This window comes from Antechinus flavipes, chromosome 4, assembly GCF_016432865.1.
Source record: "Antechinus flavipes isolate AdamAnt ecotype Samford, QLD, Australia chromosome 4, AdamAnt_v2, whole genome shotgun sequence".
In the NCBI taxonomy this organism is placed as follows: domain Eukaryota; kingdom Metazoa; phylum Chordata; class Mammalia; order Dasyuromorphia; family Dasyuridae; genus Antechinus; species Antechinus flavipes.
The window spans coordinates 180,261,689-180,286,506 of record NC_067401.1 but is presented as its reverse complement, the minus strand read 5'-3'; the positions used below and the strand labels follow the sequence as shown (position 1 = coordinate 180,286,506).

Sequence of the window (24,818 nt, the reverse complement as noted above, 5' to 3'; positions counted from 1 at the left end):
TTCTCTTTAGGATCTCTTTCAGGTAGTGTTTGATGGATTTTTTTTTCTGCTTCTATATTATCCTCTTGTTCTATAGCTTCAGGTCAATTTTCCCTCATAATTTTTTGTAATATCATATTTAGATTCTTTGCTCGCATAACTTTTTTGGTAGTCAAATAATTCTTATATTGTCTCTCTTTGATTTGTTCTCTAGGTCAGTTGTTTTTCTAATGAAATGTTTCATATTCTTTTCCATTTTTTTCATTCTTTTGATTTTGTTGTATTATTTCTTAGTACCTTATAACATTATTCCCTTTGTCTAATTCTAGTTTTAAGCAGTTATTTTCTTCCTTAAGTTTTTGGATCTCTTTTTCCATTTGGTTAATTTTTCATAATTTTCTTGGATTGCTCTTAGTTTTTTCCTAATTTTCCCTCAACATCTCTTATTTGGTTTTTAAAATAAAAGTTTTTTTATAAGCGTTTCTAAGACTCTTTTTGGGCTTGTGACCATTTGACATTTTTCTTTGTAGTAGGAGTGAACCCAGTCTTCTCTATTCCCATAGTAACTAACTATGGTTTGATTCATTCTTTTTTTTTTGGCTTACTCATTACTTTTTCATCCCCAGTAGATTGATAATGGCTTCAGGTTTTTCATACTGTTATTTTCTAAGCTCTGTCTGGTGGTCAGATATTTCTTTCACTGCCTCATTGCTAGGGTCCCCAACCTTGCTGAAATTGGAAATATTCTTGCTCCTGGGATTTCCCCCTTAGAAGCACTGTCCATTTTTTCTTTGTTTCTTTGTTGATTTTCTTTTATTCTCTGCTGTTATGATTCTTACAAGGTGCTAAGTCAGTGGAATTGATAGAGACAATGGTTGTTCAGCAAGGTGCTTAATAGTTCTCTAAATGTAGTTATTAGAATTCACACCTTTCACACCTTTAAGAGAGCATATATAAGCTAGAAGCCTCAACCAGGATGCATTTTGGGAGATTCACAAGTCAGGATTCAGTCGAGGAGATTCATAAGTCTAACACAGAAGCCCACAAGTCCACTCTCGGAGGCGGAGTCAGATTCATTCCAACTTCCACCTTTGTGCTGGCTGGAGGCTTTGGATTCAGAAGGAGTTAGGGACAGAAGCTGGAAGAGACAAAAGACTAGCGGCAAGAGCTCTTGGAACCAAGGAGAGAGATAGGCCTCTAAGAAAGCTAACCAGGCTATTTTGAAGGAGACAATAAAGGATTTGGACCTTTAACTCTTGGCTGCATTTGAAGTGATTATTACACTGAATTGAAATTAAAGCTGCTCCCAGAAGCCCCCTGAGAAACCCACTCCCAGAGAAGATTATATTTTAGAGAAGAACACTATACTCTGCTGTGTACTTTTTACTTTATTCTTCCCCCTCACTTTCTCCTCCTCCTCCAAAAGACTATAATTAAGCATATATATTTATGTTTACATATACATACATATGTATACATATATGCACATATATACCCACATACATATATACATACACATACACATATACACATTATCTCTTATTTCCTATTACTGCTAACTCTTCTACTTTCTGCTACTTAACTTTCCTTGTTATTACTTAGCCTATCTCTCTACCCTTACCCCAAAGATCCTTTCTATATCTTCTCTCCTTTCTTCTCTTCTTTTCCATTTATCTACATACCTTTCTAAATTCCATTCCCTCCTTCCTTATTTCTTTTTTGAAAGGTGTTATATCCACATATATATATATATATATATATATATATATATATATATATACACATATCTATATATCTCCCTCTTTTATCATTCCAAATATGAGTAGGATTTCAGAATTATCATCCCTTCTCCCCCATCTAATTCTTCTGTGTTGGTTTTTGCTTTTGTACTTTATTTGTATAGCCTAATTACTGTTTTTACCTTTTACTACACAGTTTTGATTTTTATAATCACATCATACCCAGTTCTACTCCATCTTTCTTTTGGACTACCTAATTATATAAATGACAATCTTAAATATGTCATTACATTTCCACATATAAAACATAAAATAGTTTGTCCTTATTGAGTCCCTTGAAATTAGTCTTTGATATTGACTCTTATATGTCAGATTTTCTATTGAGTTCAGGTGTGTTTGCAACAAATCCTGAAAATCTGGTAGTTCTCATTGAATGTCCATTTTTTTCCATTCAGTATTATATTTAATTTTGTTGGATATAATATTTTTGGCCACAAACCTAGCTCTTTTGCTCTTTGATATGTAGTATTTCAATAACTACAATCTTTTATTGTAGCCACTGACAGGTCTTGCATGATTCTAAAAGTAGGTCTAGCATATTTGAATTATTTGAAGTTTGGAAGGTTTTCTTTTTGGTCCTTTGTAAAATTTTCTCTTTCATCTGGGGATTTCAAAATTTAGCTGTAATGTTCCTATATTTTTTTCTTAAAGGATTTCTTTCAGGTGGTGATCAGTGGGGGGGTCTTTTCTATTTCTACTTTCCCCTCTTGCTTTATTATTTCAAGACAATTTTCTCTAATTATTTCTTGTAATATTATATCGAGATTCTTTTTTGTTGTTGTTGTTCATAGTTTTCAGATAGTTCAATTATTCTTAATTTTTTTTCTTCTTGATTTGTTCACAAGATCAGTTGTTTTCCTTATGAGATGTCTCACATTCTCTTCTATTTTTAATTCTTTCATCTTTTGTTTTATTATTTCTTAGTCTTATAACTTCACTGGCTTGCCCTTTCCCAGTTCTAATTTTCAAAGAGTCATTTTCTTCCTTAAGATTCTGGATCTCCTCTTTTAGTTGGTTGACTTCTTTTTATAATCTTATTTTTCTTAAATTATTCTTATTTTTTTGGTTGTTGTTGTTTTTCCTCAATCTCTCTCATTTGATTTTTAAAGTTTTTTTTTTTTTTTAGTTCTATGAATTATTTTTGGGCACATAACCATTTAATATTATGTTTTGCAATCAGAGAGGCATTTTTTACTTCAGTATCTTTCTCTGAAGATGAATCCCAGTTTTCCCTATTCCCAAAGTAACTTCCTATAGTTGGGTTCTTTCTTTTTTGCTTGTTCATTTTTTTTTTTTAAATAAGAGTTTTTAGTTGTACTCACTTCTAGTATTAGGGGTTGTGAGAGTGGTACCCCTTGTTTCAAGTCTTCTTTAAGTTCTTCCTTTTGGCCTGGAACCCAAATATCAAGAACTCCACCTTTTTGTGAGTGCCCAAAGCCAGCAGGGAACTGTCTCACAGCTTCTGTACTCACCAGATGTGTGCTGATTCCTTCTTGCCCAGGGTCAAGTCTGAGCAACACAGTAGAGCCTGGCATTCCTTCTCAGCAGAGATTCCTTCAATCTTCCCCAACAAGACTCCTGGCTACCCACACTGTTCAGAAAATGAAAGTTCCTGTTGTTGGGACTGAGTCTACTTCTGAACCCAGCTAGTCTGAAGGCTCCCTGTTTGCTGTTTAAGCAGAGCTAACTTGGAAGTAGTTACACTTCACATGACCAAAACTTTTTTCTGGGTCATTCTCCAGATCTTCTCAAGTTGTCTCAGGAGGACCACTATTCTGCCCCAACTCTTATTTGTTTATAATTGGTCTATGTTCACTTTGAGGAGCCACTTTGAGGCTCAATTTTGTTTTGTTCGTGGGGAGAATATGGAAAGCTTGGAATTTGCTGACCTACTCCATCATCTTCCTAGAATCCTCTCTAGCCCACTTATTTTAGAGTTGAGCAATTAGGCACCTTGAGAAAAGGTGAGTTATTGATCAAGGAATTATATGGCTTTACTGAATTGTCTTATCATAAGACAATCACTAATAGGCTATACAAGATTGTGTTCACATTTACCCACCAAGAGGAGAAACAAAGAATAAAAGGATTATAACCACAATCTTATTTATTTTGAATAGTATATTGATGCCCTTTATCATTACACTGACACTTAAGGTATGAGGGAGAGATATAGACTCTTCACCCTCCAGATTGAATCCACTTTTGAAATAATGAAAGATCAAAACCATCCAATACTAAAGTGACTGAATCTGGCAATGTATACCAACATTCTGCCCTGTCCTTCTGCCATGTTGAAAGATGTATGTCCATTCTTCTTATGCTTACAATCTAGGAGTTATTCCTAACTCTTTGCGCTCACTCTCTCTCTGTCTCTGTCTCTGTCTCTTTCTCTCTCTGAATCTGTCTCTGTCTCTCTGTGTCTCTCTTTCATTGTCAAGGCCTATTGATTATACCTTTTTACTATCTGTCTAATATACCCCTTTCTCTCCTCTGACATTGCTGTCACCCCTTTGAGGGGTGCTGGCCCTCATCACCTTACTCCTATATTACTATATCCTGCTTTTGATTCTACCTGCTTCAAATCTCTCCTCACTACAATCCATCCTCCATTTAGCCGTCAAAATGATTTTCCTATAGCTCTAGGCATGTCACTCTTCCCCTATGATAAATTAGAATGGCTCCCTATTAGTTTTAGGATGAAATACAAAATCCCTTTTCACATTCACATTATTTAATAGCTTAGGCCACTCTCTACTCCACTCTTCTTCCACTTTATTTCCCCACTACATATTCTTCAATCTGGTAATAGTGTTGTCCTGACTCCTTCACAAATCAGATACTTTCTCTCTTGCTCTGGGCATCTTCTCTTGCTGTTATCTATAGTGTTGTGGTTGGTTTTTTGGAGGTCTCTGGAGCAGCCTTCATTTCTGCAGATTAAGCACCACAAGAATAGCCAGGTGTTAAAGTCCAAAGTCTAAATTCTTTATTGTCTCTTTGGCTTGGGCATGGTTAACTTTCTTGAGGCCCTTCAGATGGGCCTTGAGCTCATTGTGGGGAGCAGGAGGCCAGGCCAGCCATGAAGATGGAATGAATGTCTCTCCTTGGCTTGAGCTCCCATCTCCAGTCCTCTGTCTTCTCCGATTCTGACCCTGGCTGAGTTTGTCCCAGCTTATATGCTCTTGTAGAACTATATTAAATACTAAGTACATATACTGAACTAGAGAACTATTAATCACCATACTAAACTAGATAACCATTGTCTTATCAATTCTACTGAGTTAGCGCCTTGTAAGAATCCTTGTTTCAAGTACAGAGTTATGGCTCATTACTGTTATCCATGCCTGGAATACTCTCCATCCTCAACTCTTAACTACTAACTTCCCTGACTTCTTTTAAGTTCTATCTAAAATATTACCTTTTACATAAAATTTTTCCCAATCCCTCTTAATTATAATGTCTTTCCTGTGTTAATTATTTTCTGTTTCTCTTTTATGTAATTAGTTTGTATGTATTTGTTTGCATGTTTTGTATATTGGATTGTGAGCTCATTGAGGGCAAGGACTGACTTTTGCCTCGTTTTGTATCCCCAGAATTTAGCAAAGTATTTGGTCCATATAATAGGTGCTTAATAAATGTTTGAGTGATTGATTGAATGACTACTAAAATAATTAGCAATTTCCTTCATTGAGGTTGAGTCTAATAATAGAGTACTAATATCACTTCTTCCATGAGGAATATAAATAAAGGAGTCTGATTTTAGCTCCTTTAGAACTTAAAATAGAAGGAAATTTTAGTTCATAATTTTCTTTGCATTAAAGGGAAAATAGCCCCATTTTAATGTGAACAAAAAATTTAAAAAGTTAGGAATGGAGAAAAGGGAGCATTCAAAATTACTTTACTAATAACTTAATATCACTAAATAAACCTTGTGGTCATTTTAGGTTGGATCCAGTATGCAGAAAGGGTTCTGGGTAACCCAGTAACACCACATATATGTACTGCAAAATCCCCCCAGCAGATTATGGGATCATTGGTGAAGGATTACTTTGCCAGACAACAGGTAATTTGATTTTCTTCCCTATTTATTTGCCTAATAGTTTCTGATTTATATCTGTAATAACTCAAAGTTAGCTTTATGTTTTAGAACATTGATGTTCAGTCTCTCTTCAGGATTACTGGTCATGTGGCCCCCCTCTAAGGTTATAGAATGAGAATTGGCAGGAGGAAATTAAGACAGTTAGCTATTTTTGGAACACTGCCAATAGCTGCTATTTGCATGTTTTTTGTTTTCTTTTTTCCCCCTCTCACTCTTTTTTATTTTTTTCCCCCATTTTATCCAAACCACTAATAACAAAAGGTCTACTATTCTCCAAGAGTTGGCTGATTCAGTATCTGTTCTAACTTACTATTAGTGTGCTATGTATGCATGTTATACAATAATCCTAATAGCTAGCATTTATGAAGAATGTTAAGGCTTTCAAAGCACATTACATATTATTTCATTTGGTCATCTCTGTGAAATGTGTGATTTTTAAAATTCTCACTTTGTAGATGAAGAAACTGAGTCTTAGTGAGATTAATTGACATACCTAGGGTCACATGTTTATTATGTCCAAGGCAGGCTTTGAAAAACTCAGTCTTGGCAGCTAGGTAGAGCAGTGGATAGAGTACCAACCCTGAAGTCAGGAGGACCTGAGTTCAACTATGGTCTCAGACACTTAACACTTTCTAGGTGTGTGACCCTGGGCAAGTCACTTAACCCCAATTGTGTCAGCAAAAAAGAAAAAGAAAAACTCAGTCTTCCTGATTTCCACATACAGCACTCTATCTACTATACCACCTGCCTGCTTCAATAAATCAAATCAATAAACAGTTACTAAATGTCCATTGTGTGCTAGACATTGTGCTAAACACTGTTGATACAAAGAAGCACATAAGCAGCTCTTGCCTACCTACAAAGAGATTACAGTCTAATAGGAGAAGACAACATGTAAGCAATGATGTACTGACAAGATATATACAGGGCAAGTTGAAAATAATGTCAGAAGGGAAGACAGTAATATCTCATTTGTTTCACTTTGCAGGCCCTAGCACACACATAGGGAGTCAGTAAATCCTTGATGTTTAGATGGTTCAATAATAGTCTCTTGAATACCAGTGAAGTACCATTGCTAGGTACCATTTAAAACAATTTTTAAATAAATTCCCTCAGGTTTTTCACTACTGTCTTCTAGGTAGCTGCAAGGAATACAAAAGAAGAAAGTCCCAGCCTCTCTCTTCACTACAGGAAATTTTAATCTACTTAGATGGTAACAGAGTACAGTAAATGGAACTTGGGCTAGAAATTAGAAAACCTGTATATGAACCCTGCTACTCTCAGATCTCTTCCTCTTTCTCTCTCTTTTTCTATCCCTCTCCCCCTCCAATTTCTTCATCCATAAAATGGGAATGAAAATACTGGCAATCACTATATAACAGGGATTGTTGTTGTGTGGTTTTATAAGTCCCTATAATACTTTAGAGATCTGAATTAAATTATGAAATAATGAATAGCACAAGATAATATATGACCAAGTGCTGAATTTTGAAGTTCAACAAAGGGCAAGGCTGGTGTAGGCTGGGGTAATTCCTGATGGCTCTTCCAACCTTTCAAAGCTCTCAAATTTATAACCAGCTTAATTCCATCACTGATATTCTTTCACCTAAGAGCAAGACAGAAGCAGTGTCATTCATTCATAGCTGCACAATGTCTGAATAAGGAGAGTTATCAGCTGGTAGCTTTAGATCCCCCAGTTGGAGACTTAAAACATTTCTTCCTCTTGAGAAATGAGAAAGCATTCATCTATTTAAGCTTCTTAATATATTCTCAGTTCCAGCTCAGCAGCCAATTTTAAGTCATTTCATCACTGTATATTAAGCAAACAGAAAACAGTATACTTGTATGTGTTCTCTAGCAGCAAGAGGACTTTTTTATTATATATATCTTATGGCAGATTCAACAGATCGCCAGTGGATTTGGTAGGAAGAACATATTGCACATTCTTTGAGAACCAGACACTCATTGGCTAATTTCTCCATTATGTCAGGTTTATCAGATTTCTGTTAGTCATAAGAGAAGTGGTTTAAATTGAGATGAGTGGCAGGACAGAATTAACAAGATTGGATTTCTGCACTGTATCATTATCATCTTTGCTTTTACATGGACTCAGTTTCTTTTTTTTTTTTTTAAGTCTTAGTTCTAAGGTGCCACTATTGGTTCTAAGTCAGTCCTGAAATAATGATACTTCTTTTTTTCCTAGAACTTGTCTCCAGATAAAATTTTCCATATCATTGTGGCCCCTTGTTATGACAAGAAGCTAGAAGCTCTTAGAGAAGATTTTTACACTGCTTCATATAATTCTTATGATGTTGATTGTGTGTTAACATCAGGTAAAATGATCTCTCTGTTTACCTCATAATTTATTGCTAGCATAAAAAGGTGCTTTTTCTGCTAGATTTTTGTGATTAGTGCTAAGAAATGTGTATGATATTGGATAATATAAAAGAGATACTCTATTTTAAATTGCTTATAAGAAACAGATCTTCACTGGGGAATATTAACTGCAAAGTTTATGAGTTAGACCAGTTCTTAACTTAGGATAGTACTTTCTCATCTCTGACTGCATGAATGTTAATAAAACACTTAAAATGAAAATAACTAGAGTATGAATACATATGCGTTCATGTCAGTACAACTAATTTAAATCATACCAAATTGGAAACTTTCCCAGAAAATGGCAAAAACAAAATAGACTTAATATCTAGTTTAAGATTGAATTGTGTGGATTGTATAGCCTCAACACTTCCTTCTGAATTGTGTAGATTATATAGCTCCAGTACTTTCTTCTGTAAACTAATGGAAAGATAGCTTGTCACTAAAATAATTATCCAACAAAGAAATTTAATTAACTAGGAGCAATATCTGAATTACTCATCAGGTGGTGCATTATTTAAACTGCCAGGCCTTCTAATTTACTTTATCTGATACCTACATAAAATAGCCTTTTTCTAAAAGGCTACAATATGCCCATTACACGTATACTATTACAGTCTCACTGCAACTTTGTTGTAAGTATTAACCCCTTCCCAGCTGACTCCAAAATTAATTTAGAAGACAAAACAGATACTATTCAAAAAATATCTTTTAAATATATATTAAAATAACAAATCTTCTGTTTATCAGCCTTTACTCCCATCCTGGCTCCATTCCTCATTTCAGTGTACACTGCATTTCTTAGATTCAGAAACTTAGTATGTTATGATCACATAGTTTACTGTACATAGAATATAATGAAAAAGAAAATAGACTAAATAGTTTTATATAGATACTTATCTCCAGCTACTTCATACCCCTCTTCCTGTTATCCTTTTAAGTCTATGGTAGCACTAGGAGAAATCCGTATCACACTTACCCTTTATTATTGTTGTTCATTCATTTTAGTTGTGTTGAACTCATTACTCCATTTTAGGATTTTATTGGCAAACTAGTTGGCCAATTCCTTCTCCAGCTCATTTTACAGGTGAGGAACTGAGGCAAATAGAGGAAAGGGTCACATAGCTAGGTATCTCAGGCTGGATTTGTAATCAGGAACATGAGTCTGCTTGATTCCCCCAGCCCAGTGCTATATCCACTGCACCATCTAGCTACCTATGTATTCACCTTGAGATTATAGAAAAGGAACAAAAGTGGGTCCTTCATTCCCTATCTTAGAAGCATGAACTCATAAAAAGAAAAAAAACAAAGAAGGTGGTGTAGGAAATAAATTTTCCCAGTTTAGCTTCTGAACAGAATTCACCATATTCATTGCTCTGGGCAGCTCTGCATCATCTCTTTTCTCGTGGCTTCTGGCCATTCAGAGCTGGGCTAGCTAGTGATTGTCTCTCCTTGTGCTGAGTGTGATATTTATACCTCTCCTTGGGCTCCAATCATTAGCTGCTACCCTATATTCTCTCTCAGAAAGTCTGAATTTCAAGAGCCACAGAAAAAGAACAAGTAAAAAGAATATACTATATAGCATGTTGTTATCCTTTCAAAATTACTTTTTATCAAGATCTTGGATGAAGGAGGAGGGGGTTGGGAGTGGAATAGAATAATTAAAGTATCAGAATCATCAGAAATTGCTCTCCCAGTCTCTTTCTGTAGGATTCATTTCCTGAAACTAGGTGAAAACAATTTTAGGAGATAAATAGGACAAACAGGATCACAAGTTATATAAGGTTTCTGTAAATAGAATTTTTTTTTAAGCCTCAGTTTAGATCCCTTTACATGTGGTGTTTCCCATTTTATTTGTCCTAGCCTTTTAGGGAATCTGAAGATTCCAATTAGTTAACTTATTTTGAGGGGTTTGGGGTTTTTTGTTTTATTTTGTTTTGTTTTGGCTTTTTTTTTTTTTGCCCTAGACTTTCAGAACCTGTTATTTTTTGTTATTTATCTGGAGGTAATGAAACCCCACATAGATATTCATTGGGGAAGAGAGAGATAGAAGAGCTAAATCAGGGAACAAGAAAGTCAGCAATATTACCAAAAATGTTTGCTTGTTCTACTGTTCTTTACAGAAGTAAGTCTCTAAACTTTTTAAAATTATGTACCCCAACAGTAAAACATTTTTGAGCATGCTTTCTTGAATATGTGTAAAATTGTAAATTTACTAAGTATAAATTACACACATATACTTCTAAACTAATTTTATATTATATAACATTATAAAATTGTAAAACAGACACCCCCCCATAGACATTTTCTTTTTCTTTTACTTTATTTTATTATTTTTATTTTCTCCAATTATATGTAAAAACCTTTTTTTTTGTTACACACTTACATTCTTTTTTTTTTTAAATATATATATTTCCATTTTATTATATTGGGAGAGAAAAATCAGAACAAAAGAGAAAAGCCACTAGGAAAAAAAAGGGGAAAAGGTAGAAGAAGAATATTCCATTACTTTCTGTAGAGGGTCGCAAAAAGTGGGGGAACTCTGGGTAAGATATAAGACCCTTCAGCTCAGAGGGAAGCTGCTGACAATGCAGACATTTGGCTCCCCATTTCCCTTTGGTATTCTCACCCTTTTTGAGAAGTCAAGGCTGGCGTAACTACCTATGTTCTACTTGAAACAAGGGATACTTACAGTAAGAGGAATTTATATATCAATAGCAGGGTTATTAGAATTAGCACATGTATAGTGTGCTGTGGTGATGTAATGCTACCATAGTTAGCACTTGCTCAGTGTGATATGATGATGTAATGGTTCTCTAGTTGGCATGTGTTTAGTGTGCCATGATGATGTAATCATACTGAGGTATTTAAGGGCTGAGAGGGCTGGAAATGAGACACTCCATCCTTGTCCATCATGGTGCCTCTCCTGCCTACTTTGCTTCTTCACTAAGGCCAAGGGTGGCCCTGAGATCCTCCAGAGAGCTATTCTGGATACTACATTTTGGCCCCAATATTGTTAAGAACCATGCCTAAGTGAAGGGGCAGGTCAATTCTCCAAGAGCCTCCAAAGCTGTGAATCATAACACTTGAAGGAGTTGCAAAGCTGCCTTTAGTAACACAGATGTTTCTTCTGGGTTGGGAATGAAATAAATTGGAGGCAAGAGGGAAGATAATAGAGGTAAGAGAATGCAACTGCATCTCAGTCTTTTTGTGTCGTCACCATCCTCTCATATGAAGAGATCCATTCTACAGGTCTGAGTTAGACCTCCAGCAGCCACTGGCAGGTGGTTTCCATTTTGCAACAACTTTCTCATACTATAACTTATTCAGCCATTCCCCAATTGATGGGCATCTACTCATTTTCTAATTCTGTGCCACCACAAAAAGAGTTGCTTACAAACATTTTTGCACGTATGGATTATTTTACTTCTTTTATAATTTCTTTGGGATACAGACATAGTAGTTGCACTGCTGGATCAAAGGATATGCCTTTTGGGCTTAGTTCCACATTGTTCTCCAGAATGGCTGAGTCAGTTCAACAACTCTACCAACACTGCATTAGTGTCCCATTTTTCCCATATTCCCTCCGACATTTATTATTATCTTTTTCTGTCATCTTAGCCAATTTGATAGGTACGAGGTGGTATCTCAAGAGTTGTTTTAATTTGCATTTCTCTAATTAGTAGTGATTTAGAGCATTTTAAAATATGATTATAAATGGTTTTAATTTCTTTATCTGAAAATTGTTCATATCCTTTGACCATTTATCAATTGGAGAATGGCTTGTAGTCTTATAAATGAATCAGTTCTCTATATATTTAGAAATGAGGCCTTTATCAGAAACACTGCCTGTAAAATTTTTTCCTAGCTTTGGTTGCCTTAGTTTTGTTTGTGCCAAAACTTTTAAATTTAATGTAACCAAAATTATCTATGTGGCATTTCATAATGTTCTCTAGTTCTTCTTTTGCCATAAATTCCTCCCTTTTCCTAAGATCTGATAGATAAACTATCCCTTGCCCTCTTAGTTTGCTTATAATATGATCCTTTACACATAAATCATGTACCCATTTTGACCTTATTTTGGTATCAGTGTGAGATATAGATTTATGCTAAATTTCTGACATATTATTTTCTAGTGTTCCCTGAAAATTTTTGTCAATGAATTCTTATTCTAGAAGCTAGAATCTTTTTGTTTATCAAACAATAAGTTACTGTTGTCATTGATTATTGTGTCATGTATACCTAACCAATTCTAATGATTTGTCATTCTATTTCTTAGTCAGTACCAGATGGTTTTGATGACTGTTGCTTTATAATAGGGTTTTATGTCTGGCCCTGCTAGGCTGCTGTCGTTTGCATCTTTTTTTCATTAATTCCCTTGATAATCAGTTTGGCCTTTTTTTCCAGATGAATTTTGTTATTATTTTTTCTAGCTCTGTAAGTAATTTTTTAGTAGTTTGATCGTTATGGCATTGAATAAGTAGACTAATTTAAGTAGAATTGCCATTTGTATTGTATTAGCTTGGCCTCCCATGAGCAATTAATATTTTTCCAATTGTTTAGATTTGACTTTATTTGTGTAAAAAGTGTTTTGTAATTGTGTTCATAAACTTCCTGGGTTTGTCTTGGCATATAGACACCCAAATATTTTGTTTTGTCTTACAATTATTTTAAATGGAATCTCTCTATCTCTTGCTGCTGGACTTTGTAGGTAATATATAGAATCGCTAATGATTTGTGTGGGTTTATTTTATATCCTTCAACTTACCTAAAATTGTTAATTATTTCAAGTAGTTTTTTATTGATTCTCTAGAATTCTCTAAGTATACTATCATCTTATCTGTAAAAAGTGATAGTTTTATTTCCTCATTACCTACTCTAATTCCTTCTATTTCTTTTCTTTTTCTTATTAAAACTAGATGTTTTTAAAGTTTAAAATAATGTTGAAGTAATAGTTGATCTTAGAGTCGATAAAGAGCCATTGGAATTTATTGAATAGGAGAGTGATTGATCAGATCAGCATTTTAGGAAAATCATTTTTGTAGTTGTGTGGAGAATGGATTGGAAAAGGGAGCAACTAGAGACAAGGAAATCTTTGCAATAGTTTAAGAGAAAGGTTATAGTCACCAAGGTGAATATAAAGAAGATGTCATAAAGGTAAAACAGCAAAAGGTGGTATCTGCCTGGATAAGTGTAATAAGACAGAGTAGAATAAAAAATGACACGAAAGTTCTGAATTTAGGTAATTAGAAAAATGACAGTTGCAATACAGTAGAAGTTTGGAAGAGAGAGATGGGTTGGGAAGAGGAAAGGTAATATAATAAGAACTGTGGTACAAATTGCCACCCATTCATGTCAACACAGCCTATATGATTGACTTAATCTCATCAAAATAACAAGAAGAGATGATTTCTGGGTCACATAAACAAGATAACAGAATGACATTTTCTCTGATCCCCATAACCTCTTCGAGGCACAGAAATTATGTGCCAAAACTAAAGCAACTTCAGTTATTTCTGTGGTCTAGGACACCTTGAATCCAAAAGAAATTAAAAAAAAAAAAAACAATAACCCAGTAACTGATGCTCACTCACATTGAGCTCAATATCCTTCTCCCTACCTCCCATACTCAGAGACTACACTAGCCGATGAAAGTAAACAACACATGCTTACAGCAAAAATGCACCCCTGTATCTTCTTCCTCCTCCCTCTTTCCAGTGATATAGACCCCAGGTTTTGGAAGTTTCCTTGGACCTCAACAGCTTGGCTACAGCATTTAAGGAGCAAAAATCTAGTGGGGACTGAAACCTGGAGGCCAAGTAAAGCAGCTTTTGTTGGTGCCAAGGAAAGCAGGCTCTGATCTGTCAGTACCCAGTCAAAAAAACAAAGAAATAGAGGAAATGGGACAGGTACATATGGGGAGCTATGCAGCACTCCACTAAGCCTGAGAAAAGAACATGGCATCTAAATCAGGACAGTTCTAACCACCCAGAATTCACTTGGAGCAGAGACATGAGCTAATGAATGATCATTTGCTTAGAGTGGGAGTAGATTTCTGTGAGAGCAGTCCTCAAGGAAATAAAATACATGAGGGAAAGGAGCCCAAAGGAATGATAAGGAAAATAAAGGAAAGAAGAAGACTTAAAGTACCAAAGATTCCAAGAAGAGGACATCTTGGAGACTTCAATATAACCAGATAAATCAACAGGAAAAACAAGAGTAAAAATAAGAAATAATGGCCTCCAGATCTAGTAAATTTTTTCAAGAATCTGTGATTAAATACTGCAAAACACTGATGAGGCAGAAGATCATGTGGAAGTTGAAAAGATCATGGAACCACTACATCATTCTAAGTTGTTGAAAAGATAAATGAAAATTGTGAAAGCACAATTTATAGTCTTCATAGCAAAAATAACCAATAAGACAAAAAAAAGTTAATCTACAATGGAAACCTCCAATAGGTTGAGAATGCAAATACACAGAAGTAAAAGACAACCTAGAAGAAGAGAAACAAAAAAGACCATTAAAATAAAATGTAATCACTATGCAAGCAAACATATGGGTCTCAAAGCCAGGATATGCAGATACAAATTAAGGATCATAGATCTCCCAGAAAAACATAATAGAATTAGTGCTATAATGAAATAAATAATAGAAGAGAATTGTTCAGAACTTGTGATCAAAGAAAATGAAATTCCAAATGAAAGGATTCGCATATCCTCTCCAGAAAAAAAAAAAAAAAAGACACATACTCAAGGCTGCAAACTCCAAGACAAATAGTAGTTAGATTTAATTCATTTCAGAAAGTTCAGGTATTTCAAGCTATCAAGAGAAAAGCTTTCAAATACAAAGGAAAAGATATTCAAACCACAAAAGAATATTCTAAACCTACTAAAAATGTAGAAGAGAATGGAATAATGTATTCCAAAGAGCAATGGATCCCAAGATGAAGCTCAGGATAACCTATCCTTCAAATTTGAGCTTAACCTAAGCACAAAAGATTGGATACAATAATAAGAACAAATTTGAAACATTTTTAGAAAGAAAACCAGAACCAAAAAAAACTATTTGCTTCTAGTATCTCAGACAACAGACATGCAGGAGGAGTGAATAAATATAGACAGCAGCAGAGTGACAAGAAAAGTGGCAAAAAAAAAAATGAAAGAAAAAGATTTCTTTCTAAAAGTACACAAAGAGAAAGAGGTATAATCTGCTAGAGGTAATAGTGAAGAACTGACGGAAGGTTTCAGACAGAATCTGGCCACACCTTGCCAATGCATGAGTCCTTATTTTGTAAGGTTTACATTACAAAATGAAAATGTATGTGAAAGGACAAGGGGAGAAATGAACAGGAGGATAAAGAGAAAGGAGAGATGTGCTAATGTCAAATCTGGGGCTAACAATGACAAGAAAGTGACCTCTCTGGTGTCAGAAAGAGAAGAGCCTACAAGGAAATTGGTGAGGAAGAGAGGAAGGAGGATGTGGGAGGGAGTTTTACTGATTAGTTCTTCTATTAGTTTATTCTATCAATAAAGGGAGAAAAGGACCTTATACTGGATGTAGCCTGCAGAATTGGGGGTCTGAAAGTCTTCTTGTCTTGGAAAGAGGGAAATCGAAATCCTTGGAGACAACTGCAGAAGAGTGAGAAAGCATGGATGTGATTTCCAGGCAAATGTGACAGAAGAAAAAAAATATCAAAAAGAGATTATAGATCAATGTGGGGAGACATGCCCTACCATAGAATAGTGTCTTCTGTGATACATGTAATAATAAACATTATTCTGATAGATAATGTGGCACAGTGGAAAATAGGCATCTAATAGAATAAATCCAATAAGGCAAGATTAGGAAGGACCTAAAGTGCAGAACCTAAAATGGATGCTTTGGAAGCTCTGATTATATGAAGAATATAGAGAAAAGAGACCAAGTGATTATAGGGGTCATGAATCGGAGAATGAGGAACTAGATTAAACAGAAGAAAATGGATGGTGAAGAGATTGAAAGGAATCCTTTTTGGAAAAGGACACACACAAATATAAAATATTAGAAAAAAAACAAATAATCAGCACTATCTGAAGGTGAAGAGAGATAGATATTAAAGGAGGAGATAAATTGACCCTGCTTGTTGATATTATAAAGGTTTGCTTGGAAAAACTCAGGAAATCAGCATAGACACAAATTGAGACAATAATTTTTGTGGCAGGCTACAACATAGATCCTCAAAAATCAACCGCATTTCTACATTATACTAATAACACACTTGAAGCCAATGGAAAAAAAAATAACTGCAAAATTCATAAAATTTCTGGGGATCAACTTCTCAAAGAACATAAAAATTATGTATAGATTCAACTGAAAAGTACTTCTTAAAGAATTAAATATGTAGCTGGTAGAAAATTCATTTTAAAATATTATAAATTACCAATATTATAAAAATGACAGTCACCAAAATTAATTTATATTTTTAATGCTATACCTATCAGATTACCAAGATGATATTTTATAGAGGTTGATGAAATTATAACAAAATTCATTTGAAAAACAAAAGATCTAGAATATCAAGACAAATGATGAAAAAACAAAGGGGGAAGTAGCACTTCCAGATGTCAAACTGTATTATGAAACAGTAGTCATAAAAAACATTAAGTATTTAATAAAGATTAGATAGATAACTCAGTAGAAAAGACTGGATAAGGGAGTTTCAGAAACAATCTAATTCAATAATCCAATGTTTGACAAAGTGGAAAATACAAGTTAGTTATGGAAAAGCTTCCCATTTGATGAAAACTGTTGGAAAAATTAGAAAGCCATCTGACATAAATTTGTCATAGACTAAGACTTCACACCACACTTCACAGGAAAATTAGAGAATTCATGACCAAAGGCTCCAACTTGGTCCCTTAGTCCTTTGTTAGAATTGGGTATTTGTTGAAGCTAGACTTGTTTGAAAGATGAATCAGAAAGATCCACTCCCACCGTGGGCTAAATAAAAAGCTTTTCCCTCTTTAGACATAGTCACTTTTGAGGGTTATGACCAGTCTCCAAATACTGCAGAGATCTCTTCCTGAGGGCTTTTCTGTGCTGTAGAGCCCTGAAGGAACAAAAAATTTTAGTGTTCAAATGTAGGGAACCATAAACTTCTCTAGTCCTGTGACATAAACCTTCTCACATGCAGAGGAATGGCTTGTAGAGCAAGCCTGCCTTTTATCTTCCTACCTCACATATCTTTGACTTAGCTTTAGTTGTTTTCCCCCTTCCTAGTGAACTGGCTCTATGGTATAGTGTATAGGAGTTGGCAAACCAGAATTGTAACAGGGATATTTTGTTTGCATGCTCGTCCCAGGTCGGGGGCGGGGGGGGGGGGGGGGGGAGAGGGGAGGTGATGTTTTCTTCTTATTCTTAGAAAAGTGTTTTATTGATTTTCCCTTTTTTTCCATGATTATCACTTCTAAGAAATTGCCTTGACTTCCCAGTCCCAAGAAATACAGCCTTCCCTCATAACACCCACATGTATAATCAAACAAAATAAACATATTGATCATGTCTAAAAATTTTGTATGCTTCATTCCTTACTTTCATTACTTCTCTGCCAAGAGGCAAGAAACATGCTTCATCAAAAAAAATCAACAAATACTTATTAAGCAGACATTTTGTAGTAGGTTTTAGGGATACAAAGACAAAAATGAAACAGTCACTTCCCTCAAGGCACTTGTGGGGAAAAATGTACTTTATATTTTAGGCATAAACCAGCTGGAAATAATTTTGGTAAATTTTGATTAATTAAGCATTTCTACTTAGAAATACTGATATTTGTAAGGGACTAGTGGCAGGACTCTGAAAAATCTTCCTTACCACATGCAGCTTCAGAGTTATAATTAGGGCATATTTGAAAAACAGACATAATTCTATAATGAGATAAAATTTACGTTATACTCATGGCAAAATTCAAACAGAAGAGTAAGTGGTCATTTAACTTTTTCAAAAATTTTCTAAAATCGTTCAGTCTTTCTTTGATTCTTCACTTTTAAGAACTGTCTTTTCTAGTTGATCAAAGGTGACTTAGGAGATATTTACAGTAACTAAAATAACTAAAAATTTTCTGCTTTTATTCTGATCATTAAGTCTAATTCATTCAAGGTGGATCAGTCTTGGGATCCTGCTTTGTTCTATCACAACTGTAATGTCTTAATGCAAGATGAAGCAGAAAGAATTTCCATAAATTTATATTCTATTGGAGGAGGGAGTGTGTACGGTCATGACTCTGTGTGTGTGTGTGTGTGTGTGTGTGTGTGTGTGTGTGTGTGTGTGTGTAATTGGGAATTAGTCTTTTACACAGAAGGATTGAATAACAAAATGTTAAAGTAACTTTTAAAAAAAATGAAGCCACAGCAAGTAATGCCTTTATGAAGTAGAAATAAGTCCCTTGAATAAACTTAAAAGGTAACAAGCCATTGGATAAAAAATAATAGGCCACACCCCCAGTTGGCTTTTTTTTAATGTCATATTTATTTTTTCCCTCATTTAAATTTTTTTCAATTATATAAAAAAATGTTCAGTCATTTTTAAAAATTTTGGGTCCCAAATTCTCTCCCTCTCTCTTTTCCCTCCCCTTCCTTGAGAAGGAATTCCATTTGATATAGATTACAAATGTGCAAGTCAAACAAAATATTTCCATGTTAACCATGTGACAGAAGAAAATAAACCAATTATACTAAAAGAGTTTTTTAAAATTATGCTTCAGTCTGCATTCCATGCACATTATACTCTCTCTAGAGGCAGATAACATTTTTATCATGAGTTCTTTCAGATTATCTTAGATCTTTGTATTTCTGAGAATAGCTGTCATTCACAACTGATCATTGTACAATATTGCTGTTATTCTGTACATTGTTCTTCTGGTTCTATTCCTTTTACTTTGCTTCAGTTCGTGTAAATTTTCACAGGTTTTTCTGAAAGTATTCTGCTTACCATAGCTATAGAAAAAATAATATTCTATCATAATCATATGCAACAACTTGTACAGTCATTCTCCAGTTGATGGGCATGCTTTCAATTTCCAAATTTTTTTGCCACCACAAAAAAGAGCTATTTTTGTTCCTATAAGTCCTTTCCCTTTTTCCATCTTCTTGGCTTCCAGGCCAAGTTTTTGGATTTGGTTTTGTTGAATTGCTTTCTAGAATAGGTGGATTAGTTCCTACTTCCATCCATAGTGCATTAGTGTTCCAATTTTTCCACATCCACTGCACTGTCACTTTCCTTTTATGTCATTAGGTGTCTCAGAGTTGCTTTAATTTGCATTTCTCTAATCAGTGATGCTTTAGAGTATTTTTCATATGATTATCAGTAGCTTTAATTTCTTCATCTGAAAAGTATCTGTTCATATCTTTTGACCATTTATCACTTAGGTTGTATTCTTGTGAATTTGATTCATTTCTCTATCTTTGAGAAATGAGGACCTTATCAGAGAAATTTATTGTAAAAAAAATTCCCTCTAGTTTTGGCTGCATTGGTTTTGTTTATGTAAAAACTTTTTAATTTGAGGTAATCAAAATTATCCTTTTTACATCCAGAATGCTATCATCTTGTTTGGTTGTAAATTCTTCTCTTTTCCACTCCTTTAATTTGCTTTTGGACATCTTTTATGTCTAAATCATGTACTTATTTTGACTTTATCTTGGTATAAAGTGTGAAGTGTTGGTCTATACCTAGTTTCTGTTACACTACTCTCCAATTCTTGCAGCAGTTTTCATCATATAGTGACTTCTTGACTCAAAATCTTGGATCTTTGGGTCATCAAGTTACCTTTAAAATTCAGTCTGGTATATTAGGAGAAACTATTGAAAAGAATCCCCAATTATTTGTAGCACTTGGAACTGGAGTCTGTGAGAAACTACAAGGATATTGGAGAGCCAAAGTTTGATCAGAGGGATCTATCTTAAAGGAAAAGACCAGCTCTTGAGCTGATGAAGTTACAAGGAGTTTCAGAACAGGAACTATGTTATTCAACCCAATAGTACCTCTGAGGTCCTTTATGTAAAAGTAATATTGCTGAAGTAAAGCTAGTCTATAGATAATGCCTCTCAAAAGTAGTAATCTTGTATCTTCCCCTGTGCTCCCCTGAGGAAACCTAAAATTTATCTCTAGGTTCTTATCTTTGTTTTTAAATATTTATTTTATTTTTAAAATTATGATAGCAATAAGCTTTTGCTAGTATGGGTGTACATATTGAAAATGAGAAGGCAATTTTAGGGAAAGTGTCTACAGAAAAGAGGGAAAGATAGATCTAACAAATATTTCATCAGAGCAACAGAGGGATAGTAGGGGGATGGAGAGGGAGTCGGGGATGTAGGGTTAAAAATGTGAGAAAGAAAATTAGAGATCCTTTGATATAACTTCCCAGAACAGAAAAAGAACATTTATACAGAATACTGACTGTATTTTGGGTCTATTCTCCCAGAGTTAAGCCTACCCTGAAGGGTTTGTCTTTTACTGAGGGATAATTAATTCAAAGATATAGCAAGAATGAATGTTTTCCTCAGTGCCTTGAGGATATACTCTACTCTGTATTTTCTTGTTCTGGGAAATGGGAGATAGGAAGCCGAAGTAGGTTTGATTTAGCTTGTTCCTATATTCCATCGGTTCCATCAAGTTCACTTATAGATGCAGTATATAGATAGATACTGGATACATCTGTGTCCTAGCTTATGCTGGCTTGGGGTACAGAAGGTACCTACCTCCTTCTTGGAGGAATGCTAAAATTCTGAAACTCAGGAATTCTATTGCATCCTATTGAACCTCTTAAAACTCAGGTGATAACTCTTTGATCTATTACCAGATAAGACCTAAAGGCATCTATATGGAAAATAGCTGGGACCTGCCATGTGGAGGGAGTAGCCTCTTTTCATTGACTGTAGCCAAAATTTGCCATATCTTCAAATCTATGTGACAGAGGCAAAGTCACTCTCTTTTTCCTGTAACTTTCAGGGGCCAGCATTCTATTAGTTCAGATTCAGTGATCTGGTGGAATGAAACTCACTAGAGACAATTTACCAGTTAACAAAAAAAGTTGTTAGCTGTAACAGAAAGCATAGATGTCACTTCCACTCATTTGGTCATCAAAAGATGGTACAGGGCTTCATATGGTCTCAGTACATCCATCAAGTCCTTATGTGACCAGTGATCATATCAGCGTGGCGAGAGGCTTCAGGAAGTTATTCAAGAGTCACAGCTTGCTTCTTGCTCTACCACTAGGCCAGTCAAAGTAGCTTTGCTGCCTTTTGGAGAAAAACTAGCCTAATCAGGGGCAGCTAGGTGACACAGTAGAGAGAGCACCAGCCCTGAAGTCAGGAGGGCCTGAATTCAATTCTGGCCTCAGACACTTAACACTTACTAGCTGTGTAAGCCTGGGCAAGTCACTTAACCTCAATTGCCTCAGCAAAAAAATAAAAAACTAGCCTAACCTATGTTGTTAAAAAGAGGAGAGGAGAGAACCCTAATTTCTCTTATAACAGCATTACTGGCAGTAACAGGGAGATTAGGAAGAAGGATAGGTTTATGATAAAAGATAATCAGTTCTGTTTTGGACACTGATTTTGAGATGCATACTAGCCAGCCATTTTGAAGTGTGCCAAAAGCAACTGATAATTCAGGGCTATATCTCAAAACTAGATCTGGATACATTAAGACAACTACTAGGGGACATGACATTATGGTTGATCCTGTGGATGGCCATTTCAGAGGGGGAAAGTAAAACTAGAATCTGATTAGATGTAACTATCTTGCACTTGCAGTTGTGATGTGACATACTTCATACTCTATATAAGAAAAAGCTTTTTATTGTAGAAAAACTATTCAGAGTTGCCTCTAGTTGGAATAGTGTATGGATGCATCTTTCTCCCAATAAAATATAATTTCTTTGAGAGCAGAGACTGTTTAAATTTTATCTTTAAATCTATTAACCTATCATAGAGTTTACTAATAAATGCTAGATTTATTCATTGATTGTGAGAGGGGCGATAAGGTATGAGGAAGGATAAAGATATGAGTGAGTGAACATGCTCTGGAGAAATCTCAAACTTTAGCCTTCAAAAAATGTGATCACTTTTATAGCATGTCACAATTATTGTTTTTAATTATCTGTTTCCATTTTGTCTACAGGTGAAATTATCCAGATTATGGAACAAAAAAAAGAATTCATGAAAGAAGCTGTAGTAGATACTTTGTGAGTAACCTTCATTTTGAAGTGTAGGTGGTGCAATGTATAGGGTGCTATAAGCAGTAGCCACAGACACTCACTACCTTTATGATCCTAGGCAAGTCACTTAACTCTGTCTCAGTTGCATTATCTATAAAATGAGGATAATAACAGCACCTATCTCCCAGTATCATTGTGAGGATCAAATGATATTGTATTTATAAAGTGCTTAAGCTAGGAAGGCCTGTGTTAGTTATCATTATCTTGATTATTATTTGACCATATTAAAGAGACACTTATTTAAGAAGTAATGAGGTAGTGACTGAAATAAATTGACTTCAGATGGTTTAAGTTAACTTGAGGCCTAGGATTCAACAATTAACAATCAACAGGGTAAGGGAAAGAGGATTATTTAATTGTGACTCCTTCCCCTATTTGGAAAATGTTTATTTCCTAGGGTATCCTTAGTGATTTCAGCATGATACTAAACAATTTCTCAGAGCAAAAAATCATAAACTGGATCTGAATGCAACTAGGTTGGAATACCAAGATAAAATTTTCATGAGGTCACTTGAAAGATAATGATAGTTAACTGTTGTGTCCTGCTTTCTAGAGCCCCTATTTGGGGTGACAAAACATAGCGTACTTTCTAGAGCCCCCACACTGGGTTGATTAAAATATACCATCTTAATGGAGAAGTGATGAGGCAGGATTCCTGAGGATGGTGGAAAAATGAGTTCAGTTTATTCCAAAGGCTGTCCCCTTTTTATACCCTCATACCCTTATGTAACAAAAATAACACTGAGCATGTGCCAAGTATATATTGTGCACGTGGGACCACACACACAACTTGCTATTGTATGTTGTTTGCCACCTGGTATCACTCTTTGCCACTTGATATCACTCTTCTTCAATCACAACACAGGTTGTCTGAGAGCCCTTAGGGGAGCTGGGGAGCCGATCCAGACATTGTTAGCAGGTTCCCTCTGGGCTGAAGGGTTTTATATCTCACCCAGAGTTCCCCCACTGTCTGTGACCCTCTACAGCAGTGGTCCTCAAACTTTCGTTCTTTATCTTATTAAAAATGATTGAGGATCTTTCCAAAGAGTTTTTGTTTTTGTGATTTATAGTTATAGATATTGATCACATTAAAAATAAAAGCTAATTATGAATTTGTAGACTCTCTGAAAGGATTTCAGAGATTCCCAAGATGCTTTGGACCAGACTTTGAGAACCACTGCTCTACAGCTTACCTATTGGTATAGCTGTACTAGTTCAGCCAAATGTAGATCTGAGGAGCCTCCAGTAAGCAGTAGAAGATCATATTGGAAACATTAGGAATACAAAAGAAAGTTTCACTTTTATAATCTTTGAGATGTAAAGCTAATTCAAGCTAGGCCATTCTCATAGTATTAGGAATGGCATTGTTATTCATTTTGGACACCATCCCGGATTAGTAAGGAGTTTAGACACTTCCTACCCAACTCAGAAAAGGAAGAAAAACAAAAAGTAGGCTGTTTTCAGAAATTACAGGAAATGATATGCCACTTATGAAAATAGGTTTTTTCTCTCTCATTTCTAGAATTTCTTTTCTCCTGAGCACTTCTCATTCTTGATTACAGATAGATTTTTTTAAACTAATTCTTTTCTGCCATGTCAAAAAAGGATGGAAAGTTGAAATGTAAGACTATGCTGGTGCTACAAGTTCTATCAGTCTTTGATCCAGTGTTGGCAAATAGTCATTATATCAGGTTGCCCCTAGATATTGATGGCATTTTTTTTCGGTGGAGTCCTCTTAAATTGTATGCAGATGATTATAGTTTGACAAGTTTCAATTCTATGAATTACATGAAAGCTAGCAGTGTTCTTTCACCTATGAAACTTTCAGTAGATGAGAGTTTGCTGTGTGGCTTCCTTTTCTACAAAAACAGCTTGCAAAAAATCCAATAAAGGAAGCAATACTTTCATGTGGCATAAGGTCAGAATAGAAAATTCAGTCATGAGACTTTTATTCTTTATTTGCCTGGAAGTCAATGAGAACAACTGAATTGAGTAAAAGAATAGCAAGCAACAACTGTGTTTTCTCATTTTTAGGGTTAAGCAATCATGAATACTTAATATTGGGAAAACTAAAAGAGTATTTTCAAAGAACTTGATATGTTCTTCTGTTTTGCTTTTATAAAGGATATGGTATGGAACTTGAGAATAGTAGAAAGAGTTGACGTGTGTCTAGTTTTGTCCTTGTTGTAACTATCTAATACAACCTAGGCCTGGTTTTTTTTTTTTTTTAAACCTATCTGGACCCCATATGTAAAAGAAAAACATTGCTTTCTTAGGTTTCTTATACCTCTACAAGTCTTTGCTTCTTTAG

At 35.0% G+C, this 24,818-nt stretch overlaps 1 protein-coding gene across 2 annotated transcripts in view; it reads left to right on the top strand.

Annotated features, from left to right (window-relative positions):
• Positions 1-24,818, top strand: part of NARF (nuclear prelamin A recognition factor) — a 65,390-nt gene that overhangs the window by 26,198 nt on the left and 14,374 nt on the right. For both annotated transcript variants that reach the window (XM_051995643.1, XM_051995642.1), the window contains 3 exons: positions 5,723-5,841; positions 8,081-8,210; positions 22,411-22,474. In XM_051995643.1, the coding sequence (XP_051851603.1) occupies positions 5,723-5,841; positions 8,081-8,210; positions 22,411-22,474 (313 nt within the window). The remainder of the gene's footprint in view (positions 1-5,722; positions 5,842-8,080; positions 8,211-22,410; positions 22,475-24,818) is intronic.